Genomic DNA, 27,296 nt, shown 5'->3' with positions numbered 1-27,296 from the left:
TATTCTATATTATTACTGCATAGTAACTTGGAAAGGAAGCTATCAAGCCATGAAAGAGTGAAATCTCTCTCATTTCTGATGCCAAGACTCCCAAGAGCCACTATGAGTTATAAGAAACCATAAATCCTCCTGTTGAGGAACACATTCAGTGCAGGTAGCAAGGTGAGCAGCTGCAGTGTGAACTGCAGATTGAGCTCTGAGTGGTGGAAGCCCCAGGCAAGAGGCTGAGAAATGCCACCCTTCACACAGGAAAGGGCCTGGGGACCTGTGGCAGCACTGGACACTCAGAGATGAGGCAGGAGCCGAGGATACCCAGACTTTGTGTGCTGGGCCTGTGAGGGTATAAAAACCCAGGAGTTCCTTTGTACAAGGTCCCTCATCAGAGGCAGCAGCTTGAGCTGCTATTTTGTTGTTGCACCAAGTTTAAATTATTTTAAGGACTGAGACCTGTGCTATGGGAATCCTGGGGCCAGGGAGTAAAAGAACCTTGTCTGACTGTGTGAGTGTGGGGGGGTGTAGGGAGACAAGCAGGGCAACCCTGGGCTCACTGGAGCTGCCTGCTGTGAAGGGGCTTCAGTCCCAGCTCAGGTGCTGCAGGTGTGGCTGCCAGAGTGGCACCTGGATGGCTGGACAGAGAAGTTTCCCTAAGACACTTGGAAACTGTGGAACAAAACAGGCTAATTTTCAGGGCTTGAAAAAGCTGCATCATGTACTTTTGATCTGATTAAGGATCATGAGGAGTTTCCCAGGAAATTAAGTTTTTAAACTTTTCTACTTATACAAAAGCATGCTAGACAAGCTGTGACAAATCCAAAAATATAAATGTACTTTACTATGCCTATTACCTGTTAATAAAAAAATAAAGAATTAGAAATACAGGAGAACTTGTAAACCAACTGCAAAATAAGATGCACAGAAATGAGGAAAATCCCCCCATACTGTACAGATGTTCACACACTAGGCAGTCCCAAAGTCAATCATAGATTCTCTTAGGTACATAAATCTAAACACAAGTTGCAACATTTCATTATTGTATATGTTTTTTCTTCTTAATCATCTGAGACTGCCTTAGCTCCTCAGTCCCATGGGCATATGGGCAAGCTTCAGAAGGTAAAGAACAACCATCAGGATGATGAATGAAAAACCAACAGAGGCGTGTTTTAAATGCTTCAGCTGAAAGGCGCCGTTTCACTTCAGGTTTAGTTTTACTTGGTGGTTTCTCTTTTCTCCAGTCACGAATATGAACTCTCCCATTTAGAACTAAGATTTAAAAACAAACAAAAATGTAGCTGTTAATAAGAGATCCATGACAATTATACTGGAAAAAATTGTAGTGACATTCTGTGAATGAAAAACATTCTACAAATGGATCACTCAGGCAAAACCATCTGAGCCATTTGTACAGAAACAGACAGAAGTACACAACAAACCACTACAAAGATAATGCAGACACAGTAAAAAGAAGACTTGATTAATTTCCCTGAGAGATGTTTCACTGCCATGCTGAATAGTTTGAGGCACCTTTGCATCATCTTTGTAGACATTTGTTAGTTCATTTTAAATATAGCAGTTGGGATCATTGAGACTAAAATCATCTGAACTTAGATTGCAAGTTCTAACAAAAGAAGTTTCAACTTCAAGAACTGTAATTCTTCCCATGTTTTTAACTTTATGATTCCACATCTAAAATGTGATTACCAGCAAGTGTCTTCTGCTACTTTCACAGTTCACTGACCCAAAAACACACAGCACCAAGGAGATGACAAGTCTAATCCTTCATGAGAACCAACACTGAATTATCATTGGTTAATAAGGATTCAGCACTTTGGGCTTTTCAAATTAGTTTGCTGTGTTAGGGCCATAAACTGCACATGTACACACTTGTGAATCTCTGTCAACTCCTTAAATGAGTAAACAGATAAAAGGAAATTAGCCAGAGAGGAAGAAAAAAAACCAAACAGATGATAAACAACAGTGAAAATGAAGAGGGAAGAATCTGCCACTTTTAAGTTGCCATGCTCTACTTTCATATTCTGCTTCAATCACACCTTCTGTCTCAGACACTCGTAGCTTGGGATAGTTAACTAATTCCATTCTGCATTCTGATCATTGCTATTCAAAAAGTAACAAGTCCAGTGAAAGCTGAATATCACACAGTCTGCCCTGGATGAATTAATGTCTCCAGGTTTCCTTGTGATACACAGACAGATCTGAACTCATAGTAAGCCAATCAAGAAGCAATTCCAGCTGAGCTTTAAAATCCTTCACAAAAGAGGAAGAAAAATTAACAGGTATTTATTATCAAACATAATTTTTCCCTAGAAAATCAGTCTTGTATTGGACAAGATACGTGATCTAAAGAAACTGCCACCGATCAATTATTCTAAGACCCAGTTTCTGTTTGGTGTGTGTGTACATCCATCCATTTCCATGTTGTAAAATAAAAAAAAAAATCAGTAAAAATGACAAAAGAGCTGTAGCTACGTTCTTCTCTGTCCTCCTGGGCAGGAGCAATGTCCTTGGAGACCACCAGAAGTTTCTTGTTATGGTGACACGCTACTAAGGGAGGAATCAAGTGGTCTCTCCCCAGGCCCTGTGACATAAATTACTGAGATGGTCTGACTTAATCCCAGTCTTTTCTTCATAGGTAATGTGCACACAGCCTCCAAGCCAATTTAAAATGCTCATTCCATTTACAATATAACATATTGCAAAACCTATTTCAGCTATTCCTAATGATAGGAAACCAAATTCAGACATACAAACAACTCCACATGACCAACTCTTTTTAATGGATGGTAATTCAGGAGGATTCTATCAGCCAAGTGTACACAAATATTTAGTGGATGCTAAACTTGCTTAAGTTGACCACTGGCAACAAACAGGTTGCATACTCAGGATTACTTTCCATGGATTAATTCATCAGTATTTTACAGCAGACATAGACATAACAGATTTTGAAATTTGAAGCAGCTTTAATACTGATAAAACCTTGAACATCTCGTATTACTGCAAAGCTACATTTTAGTTTTGCAAAACTTCACACTCACAAAAAAGCCCCAAAGCACAAATTACACAAAGCACGCTGTCACCACACATTACAACAGGGGAAAAAAAAACAAACCCAAAAAACTGCTATCAACAAACCCAGCCAGCCACAGAGACTTGCTACTGAGTTCTTTCTGCCATGCTACCACAAGCTACACAAACACAAGCTTTATAAACACATCAAGCCTCATAATTATAGGTTCTTAAGGAGACTAATTTTGTTTCATGTCAGCATTTACACTTTGGGCATGCATTTACATTTCATGTCAGCATTTACACATTTCATGTCAGCATTTAGCCCCAGCTAAATACTTTAGTAATATTGCTCTGTATTTCACAGCCTCAAAACCATCAGTATTTCATAGGAAGAAACAAGAATAAAAAGTCAAAGAATAGCATCAAATCAGCCACCTAAACTAAAGGCTTGTCTTTTCAGATACAGTCAGTGCAGAACATTTTGCTGATAGATGCCTTACCAATCTCAATTCATAAGAGCTTTACTAACAATATCTTGGAGCAATGGGCACATAAAGAATATTCAGTTTTCTACAAAGATACAAAAAATAGTTAAAAAACCACCAGAGTAATTTTTCAGTTAAGTTTAACTGCATATAGAGGAGATAAATAATTAAGGAGAAAAAAAAAACAACTCAAAACTCCTTTACCTTCAAATACTTGATGATTGTTCTTGAGTAGTGTCTGCAGGCCTCCATATTCACTTTTCAGCTTTTTTAAAATCTCTTTATCCAAGTGTTCTGCCACTTCTCTCAAGGAAAGGCTTTCTGCAATAAAAAAATGGTAGAATGATTAAAAACTTTCCTCTATAAAACCTTAATACAATTCAACTTCTATTCAAGGTAATGACTGTGAGCAGAATGTCAGAATTATCTACCAGGACTGCAGCAACTTTTTTCCCAATATGATGTATGGTATATATTTTATATGTATATTGTCTGTAAAACAGCAGCTTTCATTTTGCAGGACTCAGGTCAGAATTTCTACAGTAAGACACCTTTTATTTGCTCTGCTTTTTTTACAGTAGCATGTAACCCTCAGTGCAATAAGCACTGTTCATAAGCATGTAGTTAGAAGACTCAGTCAGTAAAATATGACTTATTACAGTGAGTAAATTATAAAAAGAAATGGAAGAAATTGGAAAGATGGTAGTAGTGATAACTGACTGCTTATACAATTAACAGCAGCTTAACATTCTTTTTGTTCCTAAAACTAAACTAAAAAATCCTAATCATGTTGTAACCTAATGGCACTTCAAAGGACTTCTTACAAATTCCTACAAAAGTATAGCTAATTATTATGCTAATATTCTAAACCATAATGTTCTCCACTAATAGGGTAGAGTTGTGGGTTTAGTTTGGTTTGGTTTAATAAAAATCGATTCTATAATAGTGTTTAAGTGTAAACGAGGAAAAAAACTCACACCAATTTCAAAATATTCTTCTACATGCAATAAAACATAGTGGGAAAAAAAAAGCACCTTTGATTGCTACTGTATTGTTCCCAGTGTTTCCTAAAAATCTATTCACAAACTTGTAAATTTGCTGGAAAAGACATGTTCTGCCAGCTAAAGATAGTGTAAAGGAAAGATAACCTCACCTCCTTGATTCCAGGTATTCATATTTCCACCCTGTTTATCAGAACATGATTTCTGGGGGGCTGCATTTAACAGCAGGTTTGCCACATTGAGAACCACTTCATCTACAAAGTCCCGAGGGAGGGAAGCACAATTTCTGACTTGTTCTACTTTTTCTCTGGGTCGAAATCCAGGCATCCAAATTGTACCAGCTGTTTCAGTCTCATCTTCAGGAGGCTCTGAGCCTGCTTCTTTGCACAGACCACCACAGTGATGCTCATGGTTAAATCCAACCCTTCTGTCACACGTGGCCCCAGCACAGGTCCGACGACTGTTAATAAACTGTGTTATCTGTTCATCAATCAGAGCATGTTCTACAGCTGGATAGGTCCTGCTTTTCCCAACAAAACTGACCTATTTTGGCAGAAACAAGTAAATCACTATCAGAGTCCTGTATTTACACCCAGCCCCACAAACTCCACATGTTTATGCAGGGTACTCTCACTACCTACAATAAAATCCAATATCAACTCAATGCTCAGTAACACCTGAGGGGTTTTTAATTCCAGTCTTTGAATATTGGTGCCCCAGAAGAAATCCAGTAAACAAATCATAATCCATCATGCTATAAAATCACACAGCAAAAAATATTGTTCCTAACCCTCAGATTATTTAAAGCTGGACACCTCTTCCTACTCTGAAAAGACTTCACTTTGAATTTCACTGGACAAGAAAAACAACAAAATTAAGTACAAAGTAAGACAGGCAACTAGAAAAATTAAGGTAGAAAAAAAGGTTTTTTAAGTTTTTCATCATATAGAGTGACATAAGAGAAAATCATGAAACATTTCATTTTTTCCTGTTTTTTTTTTTGGGGGGGGACTGTACCTATAACATTAAGAGAATAATTCCCAAGAAAACAATGAGTATTTTTAATCTCTTTTTAGAGCATACTGTATCAAGTAATGAAGCTGACTATAATCTTATCTTACAAAAATAACAATGAACAAACATCCGTACGCTTCAAACAGAGCAGATTAAAAAAAACAAGACAAAAGCTCTACAGAGGCCAAAATTACCCTTTTTGTTGATGGAATTCTAAGGCAATCTTCTTCCACATGAAAGCCACATACAAATCCCACTTGGGCAACAAAATCTAGATATTCTCTGTACTGAGTTTTCTTGCTTTGTCTTCGGCTGTATTTTCCATGGAAATCAAAGAAGCAGCATGGCAGCACAAAGTAACAACATGAATAGGAAGACCTACAAGAAGGATAACAAACTGCTGAACAGTAAGTTATTTCAGAAAACATAAACATTTAACAAACAACCTATCAGATAAAAGCAACAATGGAAATTTTATTAAGCTACAGAGCTTCATGCAATAATATTTGTAACTTCCTCTTTCAATCAAACGATTAATTTAGTCAAAATTACCATTTCCAAAGTATTTGATGCAGCAACCTACTTTGCCAACTTAGTTTGCAGAAGTAAAACTAAATTACTTTTGCTGGTGGTAAAGAGCACAACAGCACAAGGGAAGGCAGAACCATAAGCTTGTATTTACAAGAAAAAAAAAACACAACAAAAAGCCACTCAATAGCTTCACACATAAGGAATAAAAAACAGTTTTGGTTTTTGAATGTCAAAAGCAAAATACTGCACTGCATTCTATGAGAAAGTAAATACTGCATCTGCACTTCTCTACAAAAACACTTTGTAAAAATAATCAACTTGCATCAAAAGCAGCCAGTCTTAAAAGAACAACTGGTGTGGAAACAAAGCTGACAGTTTTTATCAAGCCTACATAGGTAATTGGGGGGGCTGTTTGTTTTCTTCTGTCTGTTTGTTTTTTTAATTCCTTCCATCCCACTCCCCTCCCTCTGCAAAAATACCTAGCTGCAATTACAGGTATCCATGGTGTTAATTCATCTGAATGGTTTCCTATGAGCCAGTCAGTGTCTGGAAAGAGATGACTGTCACCTGGAATGATTGTAGCTTCCTACAAAACAGAACAACACAGCAAGTGAATGCTATAGCATGTTTCTTTAAAGCATTTTATTTAATATCAAGTAATACCGGCTCACAAATACAAGGTGAGTGAGCAGCACAGACATCAACAATGTTCTCCTCAGCAATTTTTTATAGCTACAGAGAAGTAATTAAACAAAAAACACCCACAAAACATGGGTCAGCAAAACAGTAGAATAGCAACTAGATTAAGATATCTGGCATTTAAATATATTAGATATATAAACAAATATATATATATATATATATATATTTATATATATAAATAAATATCATACACTAAATTATGATTTCTTGCCAATCTCCTTCTGTCACTTGTATGCCTGAACTTGGTTTTTCAGAAAAGCACTTAATTTGCCATCTTGCAGTCTGTAGGACTCACACAGCAATTAATCAGAACACACCTTCATTGTTATTTTCTCCTCCTTGACAGCTGCTGCCCAAATCAAATCCTAGTATACAGAACACCACTCTCTTCACATGATATCATTCATGTATAATAAAACAGTATCAAACAAAAGAAACCTCAAATAAAACTAAGAGGATGAATTCCTCATACAGGCTAAATTCAAATGTTCTGCAGTGGCTATTATGTTTGTGCATCACAAGTACATTTTCTCACTTTGAACTAAGTTCAGCAGAGAAAGTACTGAAAGATGCTGACACCATGCAAGTAGACACTCTTCCCTGAACATCGCTATGAACATTAAAAGAATTATTGGGCAAATTTGAAAAAAGTTTTAGATTTGAATTTCCACAGTCTTTTAGGAAAAGTTTTGGAAATTACACCCATAATCTCTTTTTATATAGAAAAGATATGTTTTAAGAACTTAAAATTCACATGTACATGCATCACATGTATCTGTATAGGAATTAAATAATAAAATAAAACAAAACCACTAATGAGGGAATTTCAGACTATCTTGGTTACTTTCCAAATCCCTCTTAAGGATTAACACGGTGATTGTTCACTTAAAATTGTTCCCTTTAATACTACAGCTCATTTTTAGATATGCATAAACATTTCTAGATAATGAATGTAACAAGTTTTTTTGGCAGATTACTGGATGTTAAATTACCAAGGCTTTGGTAAGTGTTTTCTTAAGGTTGATTAAACACATTGCTCATACTTTACATTTCAGTTTTGATCATTCAATTTAGGCATAGCATGAATTATCAGTGCCCCACTGCCCATTCTGACAGTCACCCCAATCAAATTTGTATTTACTGTGTCTGAGAGCAGTTTGGAAGCACAGAGTGCCACCTGTTACATCCATTTAGGTTAGAACTGTACTGAACCCCACAGGTGGCAACACCTACCCTGCAACTCGTGCTGGAAGTAAAGATCAAAACAAAATTAGCTACAGGGGTAACAAAGTGTGAGCAGGTTCTTCTTCCTTCTGTGGCTCCTGTGGCTACATGAGCCTTGCAAAATCATTTCACCCTTCCTGTTCCTGGTCTAATTCCTTCCGGCATCAATCATTACTTTCTTCAGCATATATTTTATTGTTTCTAATCTTTCTAGGCAGAAATAGGAACATGTAATACAAAGACAGAGAGACAATGCTGTTCATCATGATCAGATGTGACTTAATACAGTACAAGAAGAATGATGGAGCACCACAGCTTGATGGTTTGGGTTGTTTGTTGAAGCTTTTCGGTAAGATTTGCTTGCAGACTGCAGTAAAGGAATATGGCAGTTTTGGCAACTTGTACCCAAAATAGCAGGGTGGCAAAGAGAAGGCTACACAACACTGAAATCTGTGATGTCCCATCTGTGAAAATTGATTTTCTTTCCTAATTTAATGAGTTAGCACCCTCATTGTTGAATGAACAATTCATAATATGTTGAATGAACTTTAAAACAGCACTAGAGAACAACCACAGGTGGAAAATTATTTTACTATATTAGGAGCTGAAAATTTTGACAGAACAGAGTAAGAAATTCTAGACCTGAAGAACAAAAAACCAGGAACACCTCACCTCCCAAGGACAACTGCTCATTGGCACCATGCTTTAATGATTATCAGATTATTAGATTTAATCAGTATCAGAATCAAAGTGAATGCTCCTGTGCTCAAATTGTTCATGAAAATGATAACATGAAACTTGAAATATAATCCCTTTTGCAGACTCATTTTCCTGTTCATTTTTGAAGGCTTCTATTGCTATTATTTATGTTGGCTCCTTTGAGGTTCAACAACAACTTTGCCCCCCAAAAGAGAACATAGCACTAGAAGGTCAGAATCATTTTCATGTAATTATCACAAATTATGAGTGCCTTCATTATCTTGTATGAACTAGTGGTGCAAATAAAGCTGCTTAATACTGATCATCTGGTAAAAAGAAAGCTTGTTTCATGGTGTGCATGTCTGTACATGCAGTAAGAAATCATGCCAGTGGTTTTTGGCTGAGAAACAAACAAGTTGCAAATATGCAAGGGTACAATACAATATTTTTCTCATATTTTTCTCCCTTTACAACTTACTACACCACCAAGGGATATGGGTAGCAGCATAACAAACCCATGGGTCCCTTTAGACAACTGTGTGTAACCAGTGTGCTTCCTTACACTTGCATCAATACATCCTGAAACAGTGAACAAATAAATAAATGTACAGATCAGTAAGACTGACATACATTTGCATAATACCTCTAACTGTGTCTCTGGTCCATACATGTCCCATATTTTTCTTCTCCTCACATCAATTCCTCTTCCTGGATGCTGAAATATTTGAACAAAAATATTCAATTTAAGTACTACTTTTTTCAGAAATTTCAAGTAAGTTCAGTAAATGTACACACTAACTTCAATTATTTCATTCCTGTTAAGATTTAGACACAGAACAAAAACCAGCTTTGCCATTTCAGCTGAATACTTTTACTCCCTTTCTTCCCTTTGAAATATGAAGGGAATAATTAGGAAACCTTAAGAATATATCTGGTTCAAAATTTTACCTGGGCACACCTACTGAGACTGCTCTTGAAAATCTGTATCTCTAGAAATGTAAAAACAGAGGTGTTGATTTTTGGTTTGTTTGTTTTTAAAATATCAAGGCCTTTCACAAGTTGAGTACTACTGCAGCACCCACAGGGCTCAAAGAAAAATACTACTCTAAGCAGGCCTTAGTGGAGAACCACCTATCAGCTACTGATACCCAAACACTTTTTTCCCATATCTGAATTAAAGGGAAGAGGAAATAGACTGGAAACTAAAGCAAGAAATGAAGAATGTGTAGTATTTGAAATCCAAGAACCTTGTGCAGAACTAAGAAAAATCAATTACTAAAAAAAGTCTCATAAAACTCTCATACATGATTTTCTTGACAGTCAATGCTTGTCAGCACTGAATGAATGACTGATTGAAAAATCCACACAGAAAACAGCAGCTTATGGTACACAAAAGTTTTCTGGCCACACAAGAATAGAAATCTTGTGCTAGGAGAACTTGGAACATTTCCCTACTCCCCCAGTGACATCTCTTTATCTAATAAGAGACATTCATTTCCTCTAAAAATTTCCCCATGTTCTCCCAAAAGTGGAAAATGCAATTTTCTGAATCAGACAGACCCAACTTCAATGGGTTTTGTTTAGTCTCACTGTTCTTTCATTGCTATTTCAGCAACTATGCCTCAACAAACTGAATTATGCTGCTGCTACATTTTTACTCCAAAAAGTACAGTATGCTGTTAGGCATTTTTAATTAAGAAATCTCAGGACTGCTTTCAAAGATATAGAAAAACATTTTATGACATCACAAGTAGAATTCATTTTGGATAAAAATAAGTTCATGAACACATCTTGTGAGAGGTAGAACCTATGTCGAAATTTCACATTCCTTTTTGCATAACTGAAGTAATCCATTACCTTCTTTAGTTTTCTTTTCTTTTTCTGAGAAAAAAATAGCCCTGAATTTAAATTAAATACACTAATTAAGATAAATAAATGAATGTTCTAATCCTCTGGTAGGATTTTCTGTTAGTAACTAGAGGGACAAAATCCTGTTTTAGCAACATGAATTAGTTTATTTTGGCTATTTGCATGCCAGATAAAAGGAAAGCATAACAAGAATATTGACACTAGTTTTTAATAATTATTTTAAAAATCATTCTATTTACCCCTTCATTGTTTAGAATATGAACCAGCAAACCATTTCCACATCCAAGATCTACAAATGACTGTTTCTTGGTCAATCCTTTTTCTTTTCTCTCTTCTTCCCAAAGAATCTAAGAAAAGAAAACAAAACATATTAGGCTTCTGCTCTCACATTTCCCTGTAAGAAACCATCAAATGTTATTGGAGATGACAGAGGAAAGCTGGAAATGCAGACGTGACAGAAAACATTCACTGCACTCACAGGTAAAATAAATTTAGAGAAAAAAAGAGAAAATCTGAAAAAAAAAAGAAAAAAACCAAAACAAAACAGAAAAACACTGTTTATGGAGTGAAACAAGAATTATTTTGCAAAATATCAATAGTTTTCTAAGTGCTAAGCACATCCTCCACTCCATTTTGAGTCATTGGGAGTTGAAATTAGTCAGGACTTTACAGCTCTGGGCTAGAATGAACATAAATGTAAAATAAGTTGCTAAAACAATGGATACAAGAGAAGAACAGTGGAAAGCAAGGGAAGTATCAAGTAATCTTCATCAGTGTCTCTGCAAGTAACACCACAGATGCATTTCTATCCACTGCATTAAAGAAAGCATTGCTGGCAGAGCTGAAAATAAACCCCAAAATATTCTTTGTGATCACTTGATGATACACTGGTACTTGCAACGTCCCTTTTACTGAACAAAGCAACAGTGTTACCTAGCAAGGTAACTGCCCCAAATTCTACACCAGCTAAGGGACCCCAAGGCTTTCAGCCAAATTCTTGTCCCTGATCTGTACATAAGTAGGTACTTTTACCCAGATATATAATCTATAATTAATAAGTGGCTGTTTCTCTGCAGAGTATGGATTAACCTTCACCATTTTCCAACTCTTTTTCCTTCAATGAGAAGTTAGAGATGACACATTTGTAACTCTGCACTCTGATTTTTCACTAGGACTACCAAAAATCTTGAAGAGTACTTAACTATGAAAATAAGTATTTGTAACATGGTGCATTTTGCTAGAAGGAAAAAAGCTGAAGATAAACACAGTCTGCTAATCTCATGGATTATGGTTTTAGATTTACCAATCATTGCACTTTGGCACTCCAGGCAGTATCCCAGAAATCCCTAATTACATCCTTCACAGATCCTATCCCCCAATTCCTGCAGGGTTTTTCACAACACAACAGCCATGCCCTTGGCCATGCCCCTGGATAGTGAGTGATGTCAACATGATTGGAAAATAAAATGGTCACATGCAGATGCCATAAATCCATAAAACTTAACACTGGACCTACTTTTTCTTAATCACCTGTATAATGTACTTCTAAACAATGAGTTTCATACACCATCAAATAGATACCTGAACATTTTGCAGCAGGTTAGGTTATTAATACCATACTTTTTCATTTACATAAACTGCATATTGAATGACTTTAATGACTTTCTGATAACTACTGCTATATTAGTCAAAATAAAATCACTGTAAACCAACAATCACATGTATAAACATGCTATCACTCCAGAATTTTCTTGTGGCTACAACTAAATTCCTAATTTTCAACACTGAATATTAAGATAGTAGTAAAAATGGTAGATGAGTCTATTACATAGCTATTTCCACAAGCCAGTATCTAAGGTTCCAAGGGGTTAAACACTTAACTAACAAAATTAGTCCTCAATGAGTATTGGAAATGAGCTAACTTACTCAGAAAAACTGATTTAGGTAAGATGCTACAAGAATAGTTCAACGTAGACATGCTCTTACCACACCCTGGATGGAAAACAAAAATATCTATGTGCCTGCCTTTTAAAAACCTGAAGTTTCTAAGAACTGCAGGTGGCAGAATTTTCATAGAATCTTAAGTAGATAGATGCTTGAGAAAATTGCACCAAGCATTTATCTGCACTTCTAGCATCTGCAGTTGACCTTATTACAGTTGAAGATGGGATTTGAGCTGAAATTTTATCAAGAAAAGGCATAGCAGTGAAAAACCTTAAGTTTTTATTTGTTCATCATATAAAATGAACAAGTAATAGAAAAATTTATAAAAAATCAATGCTAATCTCTTATTGATCCATCTTATAACTTCTACATCAGTGCTTTTGGCTTTTTCACTTAGAAATAAATAAATCTTGTGTATGTAGATGACAAATTTCCTGTGAGAGAAGACTACAAATTTTCATCATATCTTCAAGAAGAAGTTTTTGTTTACCTCTAAAATTATCTTCTCTAGAGAGGTTCTCTTATCAGGAAATATAACCTTACAGCATATTATTAGGTAAAGCAGTTCCCTACCAGCAAGTAAGTGGCAATGGCAACATCTTCATAAACAAATTTCTCAGGATCTGTCACTTCAGGCCACACCTTCAGGAAAAAAAAAAACAGAATGAAAAATAGATAAATATTTATTTTTGGCATCATCTGAAACAACCTCAAAAATGTTCAGACACAGTAACTTGGATATTTATTCACTTCAGTAAGTTTCTGGACTTCACAGAGTTTGGACTTTAACCTCATTAAAATATACCCAGAGAATATAAAGACTGTTTGATTCAACCAAACAATAAAGTTTCTAAGAACATTTTGGCTCCACATGTGCAGGTCACAAGTAAACAGCTGCACCTATTCTGTAACAGACCATGTATCTTTTGCTTAACTTTCTCATGAGAAAAAAATCTGATCTATACCTCTGCAACACTGAGGACATGAACATTTGTAAATTTCTTTTTACAAGGAACAGACCTGGAATTATCCTGGCACAACAGAACACAAAGAATCAAAATATGAAGTAGGAAGACAGAAAGTTGAAATATTATTCCTAAGTGTTACTTTGTAAATGAAGAATTGAAACAAAGACTAAAATGTGTAACAGCAGCAATTCCACTGCAGAACTAAAGACTGAATTGTTGCCTTACCCAAAACTCTAATTCTCCTCTGCTTTGTTTCTTCCTGTTAGTACAGAAACATTATCAGTAAAACATTTCAGCATTTTCACTGTATGTTTTACAAAAGCATTGATCAATTTTTTTGTTTGCAGCTAGAGCCAAGTTTGCAAGAATAGAGACATTACTTCATACAGCACTCTGCTGCTCTTCAGGATCTCCAAGATAAGAAAACAAGTTACAGCACTGCTCCTCTAATTCAAACACATATTAAGATAGTATCCAAAGGTTTTGGAGAAGGAGGTGTTTTATTTATGCCTTCTAAAATGTGGATAACTATTATTCCACTGACTTACTTCTTCCTTTTTATCATAAGTGATACATCCAAATATCCAAATATTTATTGTGAATTTGGCTCTAAATCCTGCTTTTCCAATTAAGTTTGTCCAAATACTGAACTGTTGTATTCTCTATATAATTATCAAAAAAGCCCCCCAAAACACGAAACCAAAAAACATACAATTGCTTCTTTAATTAAAAAAAATAATTTATTGAAAGAAGCAGCTTCATTACACTGTAATGAAGTTAAAAAAAAAAAAGAAGGAAGGGTAATATCACTGCATTTACTGTTTAAGCTTACCTTTACCATCTCTTTGTACTTTTCTTTGAGGTCCTGATAAACCTTGCTGTATTTTGCTACTGAAATGAGTGAGAGTGTACTTTTAAACTCACTGGGCTTTTGCTCCACAGACCATTTAGCCAGTTTGGACAAAAGTTCATTTCCAAGCCATGCTAGTTTGGGGTACACAATTCCATCTGAAAACCAATCTTCTGCAAACGGAGCTACAACAGACACAGACCTTAAAAACAAACAAACAAACAAACAAACAAATAACTTAGTATAAATACAACATTTCACTATTTCAGCTATCTCAAGGACAGAGAAAACAAGGATAAAATGGAGAAAACCAGCAGATCAGAGATATAAAACCAGACTGGAGAATAAGTAAATATGTAGAGAAACAATGGGAAAATAAACCAGTGAAATTACTTAATAATGGAACAGTTTCCTCTGAATTTTGTTAGCTCATTATCTCTCAATTCAAACACAGTACATAAGAGTCCATGATGCATTTAACACAATAAATGAGGACTCACAGATGATGAGCAACCTGACCTCACAAGATAGCCAAACACTAAACAGTGAAAGTCAACTTTTCAAATTCCTGAAAAATAACAAGCAAAATTAAGAGAAAAATATATCCATTGTCACAACTCATTAGTTCATCATCTCTAACTTTATTCAGATTTTATTAGAGCATCCCCATATGCTCAGGACCAAACTGAATGGTCCATATTTCAATGACTAAAGCTCAGTCATTTACAGCAACTCTGGTTTGACCCTCACCCTTAGTAACACCCACAAACCCTTTCTCACAGGCACTGCTACATCCTCATGATCAGAAGAGGCACATTTTTTCTAGACCACGCAAAGGTATAGTCAATCTTTACATTCAAAGGTGAAACAAGTTTGTTTTACATTATTCTGGGTATTGTAGATGTTTCTTTTTAGAGAACACTGTGCACTCCTATCACACCACTACTGTAATTTATTAATCAAGCAGAAAATTCTAAAATCTAAAATGCCTGCATACCAATATTAAACCATTGTGTGACTCTTGCAATAACTTACTGTTTGCTTCCTCTCCTCACTCCACACTTACCATTCCTCATCTTTTATATGTTTAAGTTGAATTTGATAAATATTGCACTTTTTAACCAGGTATTTTCCTTCACTGTTTTCCTCCAAAGGCAGAAAGGTCACAGTTCCATTGTACACATCTGAAAAGATATGCAAATAAGGGTTTACTATTCCATGGTGCAACCCACCCTGGTTAGCACCAAAATGAACTTCTGCCTGCAAACCAGTGAGGTAAGATCTAAGACAATAGAGAAAGGAGCACAATGCCAGGAAGAGATCTGCTTCTTGGTGTTCCTGACATCTGAAGCTACTGGATGATTTGAATTCTCCAAATTTAGCATTCTATGGCATGATGCTTCCAAAATATCTAGGGCTGACCAGAAGTACTCATTTTCATCACACCTAACTATTTTAATAAAGTAAAAACTAAACAATAAGATTTTTCTAGTATACAAATATCCCACAGCAAATCCAGAGTCCTGGGAAGCAGGTGTATATGCAGTTTTACTTCCTCCAAAAATGAAAAAAAATCCTTTTAGCTATTGTTTACCCAGGGTGACTTCTGCAGAATAACTTCTTAGAGTTCTCCATTTTGAAAATGTTTTTTTAATTACCATCAAAACCAATGTTCTTGCAAATAAAAAAGGCTACACTGGCTTTTTTTAATCAACTTCCAATGGACTCCAAAGTTTTCTGAGTTAGACAAGAAAGAATGAATTAGCAATAGAGTAAATGTTAAGTCTTGCTATCTCATCCCATCCTTAGCAATTCCACTTCCAATATTTTTAATTGTAAAAAATCTCCTAGGCTTTTTCTTAGAGATACACTTTATAGATGCAGCTCAGGAGCATCTTCTCTTAGCATCAATAGAAAAAATAAACCAAACTGCAACATATAATATTTTTTTTAAAGGCACCGATTTTTTGAAGGCATCAGGTAAGAATCAAAGGCCTCAAGAACATCCCAAGTGTGGCCCATAAATGACTATCAATCTTTCTGAATTGAAAGTCAAGCTGTTTCTGGAATTCTAATTCTTTCCAAAACACTACTACTAGAATTTAATCCATATCAACATTTTTCCAAACTTTATCTTAAAAGCAGTGTCAAGTTCTACCTCAAGTAAGTTTCTTTATATTAGCAGGATTTATTGGAGCATATTACCATCATACAATGTAAAAAAACACCACAAAGCAAAACAAAAACAAAACAAAACAAAAAACCTCACACACACAAAAACAACAATTAAAAAAACCCCAAAAAACCCAAAAAAGCAACAAGTTGAGATTTTTTCTTAATGTGAAAAATGCTAATCACTTGTTTTTAAAATTTTAAAAGTAATAAAATGGCTATAAAAATAGCAATATAATTAGAGTAATAATAATTTGGATAATTTGGATTAGGACAATATGAGACAACAGAAACAAAGAGTTACAGATGTCTGGGTACCTTTTTCGGGGCAGCATAAGCCCGAAAAAGGACACCCGTTAACAGAGGATTAACCCTTAAAAACAATAATTTGTTGCATATTAATACACATCATACATGATGCATAAATTCTATTCAAACAAAGGATTCTGTCTGGCCAGCATCAACTTTTTCCTCTTAATCTTAACGGTGTCTCACAGCTGAGCGAGGCAGGAAGAAGTTAGTTTCTTCTGATAATGGAGCAATAAATCCTTGTTCTCTGAAAGATTTAGGTGTTTTGTGGCTGCTATTTTGCTGTGAGTCCTTTCTTTAAAAAAAGGATTTAAAGTAGTCTCTATTTTAACATTATGTTATAACTTAAAACTATACTTAACACACTACTAAAAAAGTAATACAGCATAACTTTCTAACATAACACATATATCATTCATTTTAATATTTGCAAAAAGCCAATCATAAAATACACATTTTTCACATTAAGCAATACTAAACATGAAGCAAGTCGAAACAGACACTGCTGCTTGGCCAGGCAGGTGCCACAGCTGCCTGCTCTGTTCAGTAATTGCGCATTTCCCAACACTCCAGTCACTCCTGGTAAGCTGTCATTAGGTCTGCACTACGAGCGTGGGCAGCAGCTCCTGAGTGTCACAGCTCCCTGGTCTCTGTAATCTGTCTTTCAATGCTAAAACTTCAATGCTTACTGGCACAACAACGAAAGGTAAAAATAAACCCTAAGCACACGATAGGGACAAAAGTCCATCTTCCTTCCCACAAACGGGAGAAAACAAGGGCATTTCTCTCATGTGCGAGACAATTTCGAGGGGACGGGTCTGCGACAGCCCCAGCCCCTCACAGCCGCGCTCCGGCCTCCCGCCACCCCCGGCCCTGCTCCTGCTCACCTTGCACCGCCAGCTCCCGGGCCGGGGGCGCGGCGGGGCGGCCCCGGGGCAGCAGCGTCCTCAGCACGGCGCGGAGCTCGCCAGACCCGCCCCAGGCCGTGAGGGGCGGGGGCGGCAGAGCCAGCTGGGCCCGCACCTCCCTCCAAAGCCGGCGCAGCTCCGCGGCCCCCGCCGCTCGCCCCTCCTGCCCGCCATCGCCCCCGCCTGCCCCCGCGGTGACCATGGACGGCGATATCTCCCCGCCCTCGCCGAGCGGCACCTTCCCCTCCGCCTGGACAGCGGCGCCGCTCAGTCTCCTGTTGGCCACCTGCGGCTTCTCCAGCCACACGCGCACGGCCGCCCAGAAGCCGCGGGGCAGCGCGGCGCCGCCGGGGTCCCGCAAGGCCGCCGTCCCCACCGGCCCCATCCGCCGCCCGCTGCCGCCGCCGCCGCGCCAGGAGGCGGAGCGCGTCGCAGGCTGCTCCCGTCAGTTCCCGAGGCGGAGACGGCGCCGGCCGCAGGTACGTACCGGGTCCCCTGGCCCCCGCCTGCGGCTCTGAGGTTCCAAGTGCCGCAAGAGACCGCTGCCGTGCCGTCCTGCGGCTGAAAACGCGGGGAGCCGCCAGCAGGCCGGAGGCTGGAGGGTCCTCACGGCATGTGCTGCTCTTTTGGGGAGGGTCTGTGCCGCTGTGACAGCGGGCGCGGAACAGCTGCGTGAAAACGCTCCGGAGAGCAAGCTCCAGACCGGGACGGCTGACTGACACCGGACAGTCAGCCCGGCCCATCAGGGAAACATCTCGGTACACCTTTTTTTAGCAAATAACAGCACATCGTGTAGTCTGGTTTTGCCCTGTCTGAGCAGAAGCCGTGCCCCGCCGTGAATTCGGGCCGCTCGAGCAGCGGCCCTGAGGCGATCCCGCACAAAGCGGTTCGTGCCCTGCCCGGGGCGTCCTGCTCTGGGCCCCTGCCAGCAGCAGATTGCTCGGAAATGCAGAGCCGCTAGAAAAGGAAATAAAGTAAAACACCGGTTGTATCATCTCTTGGCCATGAGGGTACAGTATCATTATTCTTGACAGCTACCAAGTGTCTGAGCTGTGTCATTATTATGTGAGATAGTTGAGGGTCATACCCTGCAAACTGTCCTTTGCCCTCGTGATTTGTGACCCGTTTTTGGTGCCCGGGTATGAAATTGAATTGCTAACAGGAGGACTTTCCACGGAAAAAGGTTTGCAACTCAACATTTCACAGAGAAACTGCAGCAGTTCTTTGCAAAATGAAAACATTGTGGTTTTTACTTCCACCTTCACACACGTTTCAAAATTTCAGAGCAAGGCTGAAATTAACACTGAAGTTATTCTTTAGGACAGTCTGTTGTTACTTTCCTATTGCAACCACCTTTTTGATTTCTCAATTAGTTTTGAAAGTGTTGACTTGGAGCCAAATTATATTAAAACATTGCGTGAAGTCAGAAAATTTATAATATATTTTAAGCACAGAATGCTTTTTTAAATGATCTCTTAGGTTTTCTCATTTGGATAATATCACGGATTTGCAATGTAAATAAAGTTAGATGCAATAGCTGCAATATTACAGTGTAATTTTTTTCTCTTTTATGATGAAAAGCTGTTTGGTTGACCTATCCAACTGCTGCCTGATTTAGCTATTTTCCAAATACAAGCGTAGTATCTGTTTATTTGGCTGGAGGTTGAAACACTTACTCAATGTCCTTTTTTTATTTTTTTATTTTTTTTCTTTCCAAACCTGTTGCGCAGTACTGGAGCTGCATCTTCCTACAACTGATTTGGAAGTCACATGCAGAAATACTGTCCTGCTGTTCCCTTCTACTGTGTTTGTACTGTTCAGAACTAGAGCATGACCTCCATAAAAGAATAAGGTTGAAAGAAAAGAGAGGTATCAAGGAGATATATCAAGAAGATGGAGTGAGGAAAGGGGTTGAAAAAGCAGACTGCTGAAGTAGTTTCTGTACTTCATAATGTTTAAAGTCTCTAGTGAGCCCTTGGCCAGCCCTGGGCCAGGATGTCCTGCCTATACCTTTGAGTTGCTTCTTTCAGCCAGTCCTTCTGCTGCCCTGTCCGATGGTTTCTGCTCCCTCCAGGCGCAGCAGAGATCTCTGCCTCTGTGAGGTGCCAGGGATCGCTGGGAGTGCCGTGAGCAGCAGAGGGCTCTCCAGCACCAGCTTCTGGAAGCTGCAGAGGATCAGCCTCTATTTCTTTGGTCCATGAAAGTCACGATTCTTCTCTCTCTCCCGAACCGGTGCAGTTGTACCTCCTGACAGGGAAATCCTGCAGGTTCTGTGCAGTTTTGTAGTGCTCTTGCCTGACCCATAGAGGCACACAAAGTTGCCAGCAGACTTCATGGGGCCTTACTCCATTTGTGGTTTAAGACATGGTATTTTCTCACCTTTTATCACCCCCTTTCTTAATACACAATATGGTGATAACCAGTGGTGTCCCTGTTTCATATTTAGCTCATATTTTAATAACAGATATGATTTAATTCGTTTACATTGGGTAAAAGGCATTTTTTCTTTGTATCAAGCCAGTTGAATTAGAAAAAGGGAAGGGCAAGATTTTAGTTGCCTCTGCAGTGCTATACTCATGCATTTGAACAAGTCTATGGATTCAATTAACACCTCTTTTAATTTCTTTTTATAGCTAACAATCCGATATCTGTGGTGCTTCAGTTTGTGTTTTATCTTTTCTTTTGCTGCAGTTTAGCTAACAATGAATCAGAAAGAAATGACTGGCAACCAAAACTCATGGGATAATTTGCTGGCAGATTTCCCTCAAGGCCCCCTTTCCAGATATCGTAAGAAAGCTTCCTTCAACTGGAAGGAGATGGCACTTTTCATAGATGGTGAAGATATCATCCAGCTGAAGGTAAACTTGGCAAGAATTGTAGGCATGTTTTAATTGTGCAGGTACCAGTAGAACTAAGTATGTTTTTTTTTAAAGGGAGTATAGTTAATAATGCTCTGTAAATATGGAGCATGAAGGAATTTGATTTGCACAGCTAATTTTCAAAACAGAGCAGAATTTTTAAGCAATCTATTCTGCTGTGTCATAACACTCCTTTAATTACTGAACATCAGTACAGGGAGATCAGCAGGTGCAACATTCCAGAACTTGAGTGTTCATTTCAAACTGAGAAATAACTATATTCTACCATATTTCTTTACTGTTTGCTTTAAATCATAGATCACATGATTTTGTAAGGCACTTATGCAGAGCTAAGTTCAAGCCACCATCAAACAGTATTTCTGTCTTACTTTGACCTAATTTCCAATGTTATGTGCTTGCATTAATGTTTATGTGGCATTGCAATTGGAGATTAGCATGTGAACCTTGCTGAAAGCTAATCCTACCAAGAAAAGAGATTACCTGCAGCACCAGAGATGGTGTGGAAATGCATGACTTGGAGATACAGAAAGAGAAAGAGCTAGCTTTCTGAAGGTGGTGTAGTTTTACATAGATTTAAGTAATCTTGAATCTTCACCATAATTATAAAAATCCTAGCAGGTAGATCAGAGAAATCCAAAAGGCCTGGTTTTGCATCTGGCTGGTGTGTGTTACAGCAGAGATAAAACCTCAAGTGTTCTGTGTCTGGAGTTTCAAAGCTGTGTGGGCATGTGGAGATGCTTACACAGAGAAAGGGAATGACTGCCTTTCAAAGGAAAGCACAGGACGTCTGAACTTCTTCCTTCTTATGTGAAAGACAATTAAGAAGGTGTGGATATCTTGAAGACACAGGTCTGGGATAAAAAAAGTGCCATAATATATTACCTAATACAAAAAGGATCCAAATTACAACATTAAAAGATGCACAACCCCACATTGGAGGGCTGCATATGATGGTTCCATTAAATGGAGCCTTTTTTTACTTTCATCTGGGAACAGAGCAGTTGTGGTAGCCTAATGGTTTTACCATCATGGCTTATTTCTAACTGAATGTAAGCCCTGGAGTTTTACCTTTATCCTCAGACTGAAGGACTTTTGCCCCTTAGATTCTGCCAGCAGCTACATGTATTGAGATAGTGAAGCTGCTACACAAAGCAAGTAAGTTTTACCATACTGTTCTTGTAGGTTCAGAGTGAATCACTTCATTGTGAAGGAGATGTCATAAAATTTAGCTGCATGAGCTGTATATATGACATATAATTTAAATATATTTCCTAATTCTCTGGAATTTTTGCTTTTTAAGTTTGTACCTTCCAGCAAGCAATTGTAGTTTGAGACCCAGTGCTACTTTGAAGGACGTTAACAGGTTTTGGTAATGATTTTAGGTCAGTATTCTCATGTCAGTTTTTTCCTCTCCAAGAACAGAATCTTCTCTGCTCTGGAAAATGATCCTCTCTTTGCACATCATCCTGGAGAAGATTTGTGCCGTGAGAAGTACCAGGAGCTGACCTTCCTGCGCTGCAAAAGGCTCTTTGAGTACGAGTTCCTCACTCAGCAAGAGATGATGGAGGACCCATTAAGGCTCTTTCATATGGTGATCTTTATAGGAATGTATGATTGGTCTCTGTGTCTCAAGTTTTTCTTACATTCTGGTGTAAGTACAGTTCAATGGCTATAGTAGTGTATGTTTGAATTTAAGTAACTTCTAATATCATAATTCTGTTGCTTTATGCCTATCTTATTAAAACTTGATCTTTTCCTCATCCTTTCTTTTCAAGAATGGATTAAGTTTTAGCTGGTTAGAGCAGTCAGAGAGCTGTGGGTAATCTTTGTTGTTAAACCCCTGTCTCCACTAGAATCCCACCTGGAAAGTAAAGGTGAAACAGTATAGACAGATACAGAAAAAAATTTTTGATGCCTTCTTTTGTTTACTGCTCTGCTTCCTCTCTAGGGTAGCCCAAGAACTTGGTTGTTGGTGGCTGTGTGTTTGCTAAAGATTTGCATGTATCAGAAACTTACCTGCTTGAGCTCCAGTGTCTTAATGAAGGGCAGAATCCAGAAGGAATGAAAAGCAGTTTAAAATTTCTCACTGGCTGAATTCTGTTAATCAGTTGTTTCCCAGATTGGTCTCTCATAAAGAATGCTCAACATAGCTGGTCAAATGTTATCAGTTTAATAAATTAATTAATTATTACTATTCGCACAGCTGGAGACCATCTAGGAATTAGAGTTTTGTTATGTGAATATCCACATGGGAAAACTGAAGGCAGCTTTCAAATCAGCATTCTTGTTTGATCCTGAAGCAGCTACTTTTCAGTTCCCAATCTGTTTGCAGTAAAATGAACTAAAATAGTCTTTAAGTTTTCCTTTGCTCAAGGGAATATCACTAAGGACAAGTGGAAAATATTTCTAAGCAATTGCTATGAAGGCTTGAACAAGTTAGAGCTGGGAAAAGTTCAGTCATCTGTAAAGGGGCCTTGACAAGATCAAATCCTGACTTACCTCCCCCAGCTATAATCTAATTATAGTTTACTGTGCAGCTCACTTTCCCTGGTCTCTTTACTGGACATCACTATTAAAAGTCATGTGCAACTTGTGCTTTTCATCACAGGGCACTGATTTAATCCATTATTCTGTTTTTACAGTCATTTGCAGGTTCAATTATGAGTGCTTCTAAGAGACTTGCGTATGTTTTGAAACAAGCTTATACTATGGAGGTAATTTTTTTCTAATAATTTGTGAGAAATGGACACTATTAGAACTGTGTTTGCACTATTTGCAGTTTTAGTGTTATTTCTGATCTCTTTGGGTACCTAGGTACCTCTAAATAGCAAAAGAAAAGGCCATGGAGCAGATTCAAGCATTGAGCTCTGACTGTCCTCACTACTAGCTCATAAACCACTTCCTGGATATGTTTTGGACTATCCAAGTTAACATGCAGACAAAATTTGGGAACTTTTCCCTAAAGGCAGTATAGATGACATTACACCAATTCAGGCTCTGTCCAGAGTCATTTAAAACTCCTGCTAGGATACTCTTAACCTTGACATGTTGCCATGAAAATTCCATTCTAATATTATAAAATGGAAAATAATAATGTCTTAATGCCAAAGAAACACCACATGGAGTTCAGTGGGAACTTGGGACCAAGCACTCTGCAGAATAAATGCAGCCTGTCTGATACAGAAGGTGCCAATCCTAAACATTTTCTCCAGTCCAGGCCATGTGGGCAGCATTCACTGTCTGGCCAGACCCTCTGATTTTGCAAGATCAGTATTTTGATTGCACTTTAACTGAGCCTTGTGCTTCTTTTGTTGCTCATTATCACTTCCTTCTTTGTTTTGTTTTTTTTTTTTTTTTTTTTGCCAAGTTACTCTCCAATAGCTGAATTTGAAATCATTTGAAAGTCTTGCTGTTTCAATTAATGTAATAAAGTGGTCTTGAACTGTGCCCTCTGTCTCCTAATTCAGATTTTTGGATGTTTTGCTCTGACTGAACTCAGCCACGGATCTAACACCAAAGGCTTACGGACTACAGCCACATTTGATCCCAGCACTCAGGTTAGTCCTTGATGCACACTGTCAGCCAGGCTTCCTTTCCATACTAAACTGTGTGAGAAGGAGTTGGTCCCTGCACAGGCTTCAGCTCTCACAGCTGAAACAACTCTCTCAGTTCTTTACTTGAACTCACAGCTCAGTTTAACCTAAAATCTAGGAAATGCTTCCCAGTCCATTAACCTGCATTTCTTTTTTTTTAACTGCTTAAATGAGCAATTAAAAAAGCTGAGTTTCAGTCTTTACAATGAGATAATGAGCTTTTTGAACTCTAATTTTTTTTCCTTGCTACATATGTTCTCTCTAAAGTTGAACACGATAAGAGAGATTTCAGGTGCTGGAGTGCAGTATAGAATAAATCCTGGCAGTTAATGAATGTTTTCAGAACATTGCCAGGGTGGTGAAAAAAAACCCACCTGATTTTAATTATTTAAATAATTTTCTTTTTATTTCCTGGTTACAGGAATTTGTCATCAATACACCTGACTTTGAAGCTGCAAAGTTCTGGGTTGGTAATTTGGGGAAACATGCCACTCATGCACTTTTGTACGCCCAGCTCTATATGCCTGATGGACAGTGCCAAGGATTACATCCCTTTATTGTACAGGTAGGGTAGAAATATTGTTAATAATTTTATTCTTTTGGGGAAGAGTGGGTTCAAATTCAAGACTTTTTTATGATGTTATTTATACCTGACCAGCAGATTCTTTATTTAATACCTTTACATTTTATTGGAATTGTAACCAGGATACTTTTTTTTAAATGTTCACTGATTTTATGAAGGTTGTAGAGCTGGTTTTATACTCTCAGTTTTCTGCAAAACTCAGAAAATATAGAAGAGCTGAAAAGTCTCCAGATGATATTGGTACTTGCATAGATAGAACTCATCTGTGTCATATGAAGTCCTGAAAGTCTTGCACAGAACTTAAGATGATTTATGTCTGCCAGTGCTTCATGCTGATCTGCATGAAATCTGCAAACTTCTACCACAGAAATAATTTTATAAAATTAAAGGCATCAGAAAATACGTAGAAAATATGTTGGTGTAGTACAAAACTTGTACATAGTAAAATGTACTAGGCTAGCTGCAGACTAAACAAAGATTATTACAGAATTGTAATATTTCAAAGCTGATTGTTACATAAAAATTCCAATGGTTTCTGCTTTGTCTGTGTACACCTGAAGGAGGTTTCAGTGCTAGTCTGATGAGAGCAGTCATCATTGTCAAGTGATATTTAAAACAGTGATGTAATTAATGTCATATTCCAAATTAATTTTCATTAAAGTATCTGTGTCCTGAATGAGAGGATGCCTAAGTCAAGTTATATGCAGGATTATGTGCTTGAAAGAAACAGAGAGGTCTCTTTATCATTAATATCAAGGTACAAGTTGGGAATATTTTCAACCTTGGAAAAATTCAGTCAATAGCTTTCATTGCTCTGTTACTGAAATGTTTTGTTTCACTTCTGTACAGATTCGAGACACAAAAACTCTCCTACCAATGCCAGGTGTGATGGTAGGAGATGTAGGAAAGAAAATTGGGTTGAATGGGTTGGATAATGGGTAAGTCAATACATCTGAAAGAGAAAACATTCTAGGTTATGTCATACTGCAGTGGTGCAAAGATCCCCTGTATCTGTTCTGTCCTTACTCCTGAAATGTTCACTAGTGGTTTAAAATTGTTGATATTTCTAAAAAAAAAATCCAGATTGAAAGATCTTGATTTTCAGTATTTTCTATCTGAATATTAACAGCCTTTCAGCCTTTCTCACTCTTTAAAATGTGAAGTGCTCCTGGTATTCTGTGAATATCCCCAGGTAGTCTTGCAGTTACAGACTCTTCAACAATAATAATGGAAAAAAATCTAGTAAGTTCTGAGTAAAGAGCTTTATCAGCTTCTGCACACATCTGGATGTAAGACTTTAATTATTTTTTCTGTTGATTTCCAGCCCACAGGAAGGCTAATGGTGATCCCCAGACAAGGTTTATTTTCAGTAAAGATTAAGATAAATGAGACCAAAGAGAGAAACTATGTCTCTTGTTTAAACCATGGGATTTCTAGACTGCAGCCAACAAAGTGAATGCTAGTTATTTTCTTCTGTATTGTGTGTGTACAGTTGAAATAAAAACATACCTGGCTCCATTTCTTAGTCATGGACTCCAAGGGCCTTTCTGTGTCTACTTTAATAACACCCAAAAGGTGTTTGATGGGGAGGAGATACAGTGAGAAAACAAAGGTGTATTTCTGCATTAAAACAGTCATTATGTAAAAGTTATTTAAACTGTTAGATTAGTTACATAGCTTTGTATAAAGACATAAACTTTAAATGGTAAAGAAAGGTTTCACTTCCTTATGCCTCAAATTTATTTCTTTCTGTTGATTCAGTTTGTTACAGATTTATGTATTGTCCTTCAAAACAGATCATTGCAGTAAACACAGTATAGACATCTGAAAGTATCCTGGTTTCAAATATTATGGCAGTGACTGTCTTTCCAGAATGTTGTAGGAATTTTATGGTTACTTGGCTCATTATCATTGATTCTCTGTTTCCTGAAGACACGGAAGAAATAAATTTTAAAAACCTGAAACAACCCAAAATTAATTTGTAGAGGAAAACTGTAAGAAAGACTTGGAAAAGAGGGCTGTTTAAGGTGTGGTGGGTGTTTTTTTTCTGCTTCTGCATTACAGACTAGTAGCCACCAGATGGCACAGCAGCATGGGCCTGAGTAATCTAAATGTTATTCAACCTCATATTTCTACAGAAGTATTTAAATTCTGCTGTTCATTCTTATATTGCAATATGGATTTATGTGCAACACGGGAATGAAGAGTATGCTTGTTATGTGACTTTAAATGTACATAATTTTAAATCCTTTTCTCCATTATCTATCAGAATAAAATAGAGTATTTATTCAAATACAGGTAATAACTGAATAATTTGAAATTATAATCCATAAAATACTCCTTAAGTGAGATAACAGTGACTTCCTATTTTAATGTCAGATGAAGCCCCTTATCTTAGTTGACATCATATGTCATTTAAAGCAGTCATAGGGCATTCCTGTTTACTTGTATATGTTGTTTTAAGAAAATTATTAGTTCAAACAGTAGTGCCCAAAGAACCCCAATCATGGATATAGATCTCTTAAATATGCATTAAGATAG

The 27,296-nt window shown here is 37.5% G+C and overlaps 2 protein-coding genes across 4 annotated transcripts in view; one reads left to right on the top strand and one right to left on the bottom strand.

Moving 5' to 3' along the window:
• Positions 1-802: 802 nt before the first annotated feature.
• Positions 803-18,085, bottom strand: TRMT44 (tRNA methyltransferase 44 homolog). The gene is made up of 11 exons (XM_066548676.1): positions 17,680-18,085; positions 15,378-15,495; positions 14,294-14,513; positions 13,067-13,135; positions 10,789-10,896; positions 9,324-9,395; positions 6,535-6,641; positions 5,719-5,902; positions 4,663-5,053; positions 3,714-3,830; positions 803-1,260 (listed from the first exon to the last, which is right to left on the bottom strand). The coding sequence occupies exons 1-11, from the start codon at positions 18,083-18,085 to the stop codon at positions 1,028-1,030; spliced, it is 2,025 nt and encodes a 674-aa protein (XP_066404773.1). The 3' UTR covers positions 803-1,027.
• Positions 18,086-18,093: 8 nt separating this feature from the next.
• Positions 18,094-27,296, top strand: part of ACOX3 (acyl-CoA oxidase 3, pristanoyl) — a 31,929-nt gene continuing 22,726 nt past the window's right edge. Inside the window, exons 1-7 of one of the 3 annotated variants that reach the window (XM_066548673.1) lie at positions 18,094-18,179; positions 20,392-20,558; positions 21,997-22,230; positions 23,222-23,293; positions 24,047-24,136; positions 24,594-24,737; positions 25,605-25,693. In XM_066548673.1, coding sequence (XP_066404770.1) covers positions 20,403-20,558; positions 21,997-22,230; positions 23,222-23,293; positions 24,047-24,136; positions 24,594-24,737; positions 25,605-25,693 — 785 coding nt within the window. In that variant the 5' untranslated portion in view covers positions 18,094-18,179; positions 20,392-20,402. Of the gene's footprint in view, positions 18,180-18,362; positions 18,459-20,391; positions 20,559-21,996; positions 22,231-23,221; positions 23,294-24,046; positions 24,137-24,593; positions 24,738-25,604; positions 25,694-27,296 lie in introns of those variants that run through there. The other 2 variants (XM_066548674.1, XM_066548675.1) reach the window with 2 other exon arrangements.

The sequence above is a fragment of the Molothrus aeneus genome, chromosome 4 (genome assembly GCF_037042795.1).
Source record: "Molothrus aeneus isolate 106 chromosome 4, BPBGC_Maene_1.0, whole genome shotgun sequence".
NCBI classification, from domain to species: Eukaryota; Metazoa; Chordata; class Aves; order Passeriformes; family Icteridae; genus Molothrus; species Molothrus aeneus.
This window is presented reverse-complemented; position numbering and strand designations above follow the sequence as displayed.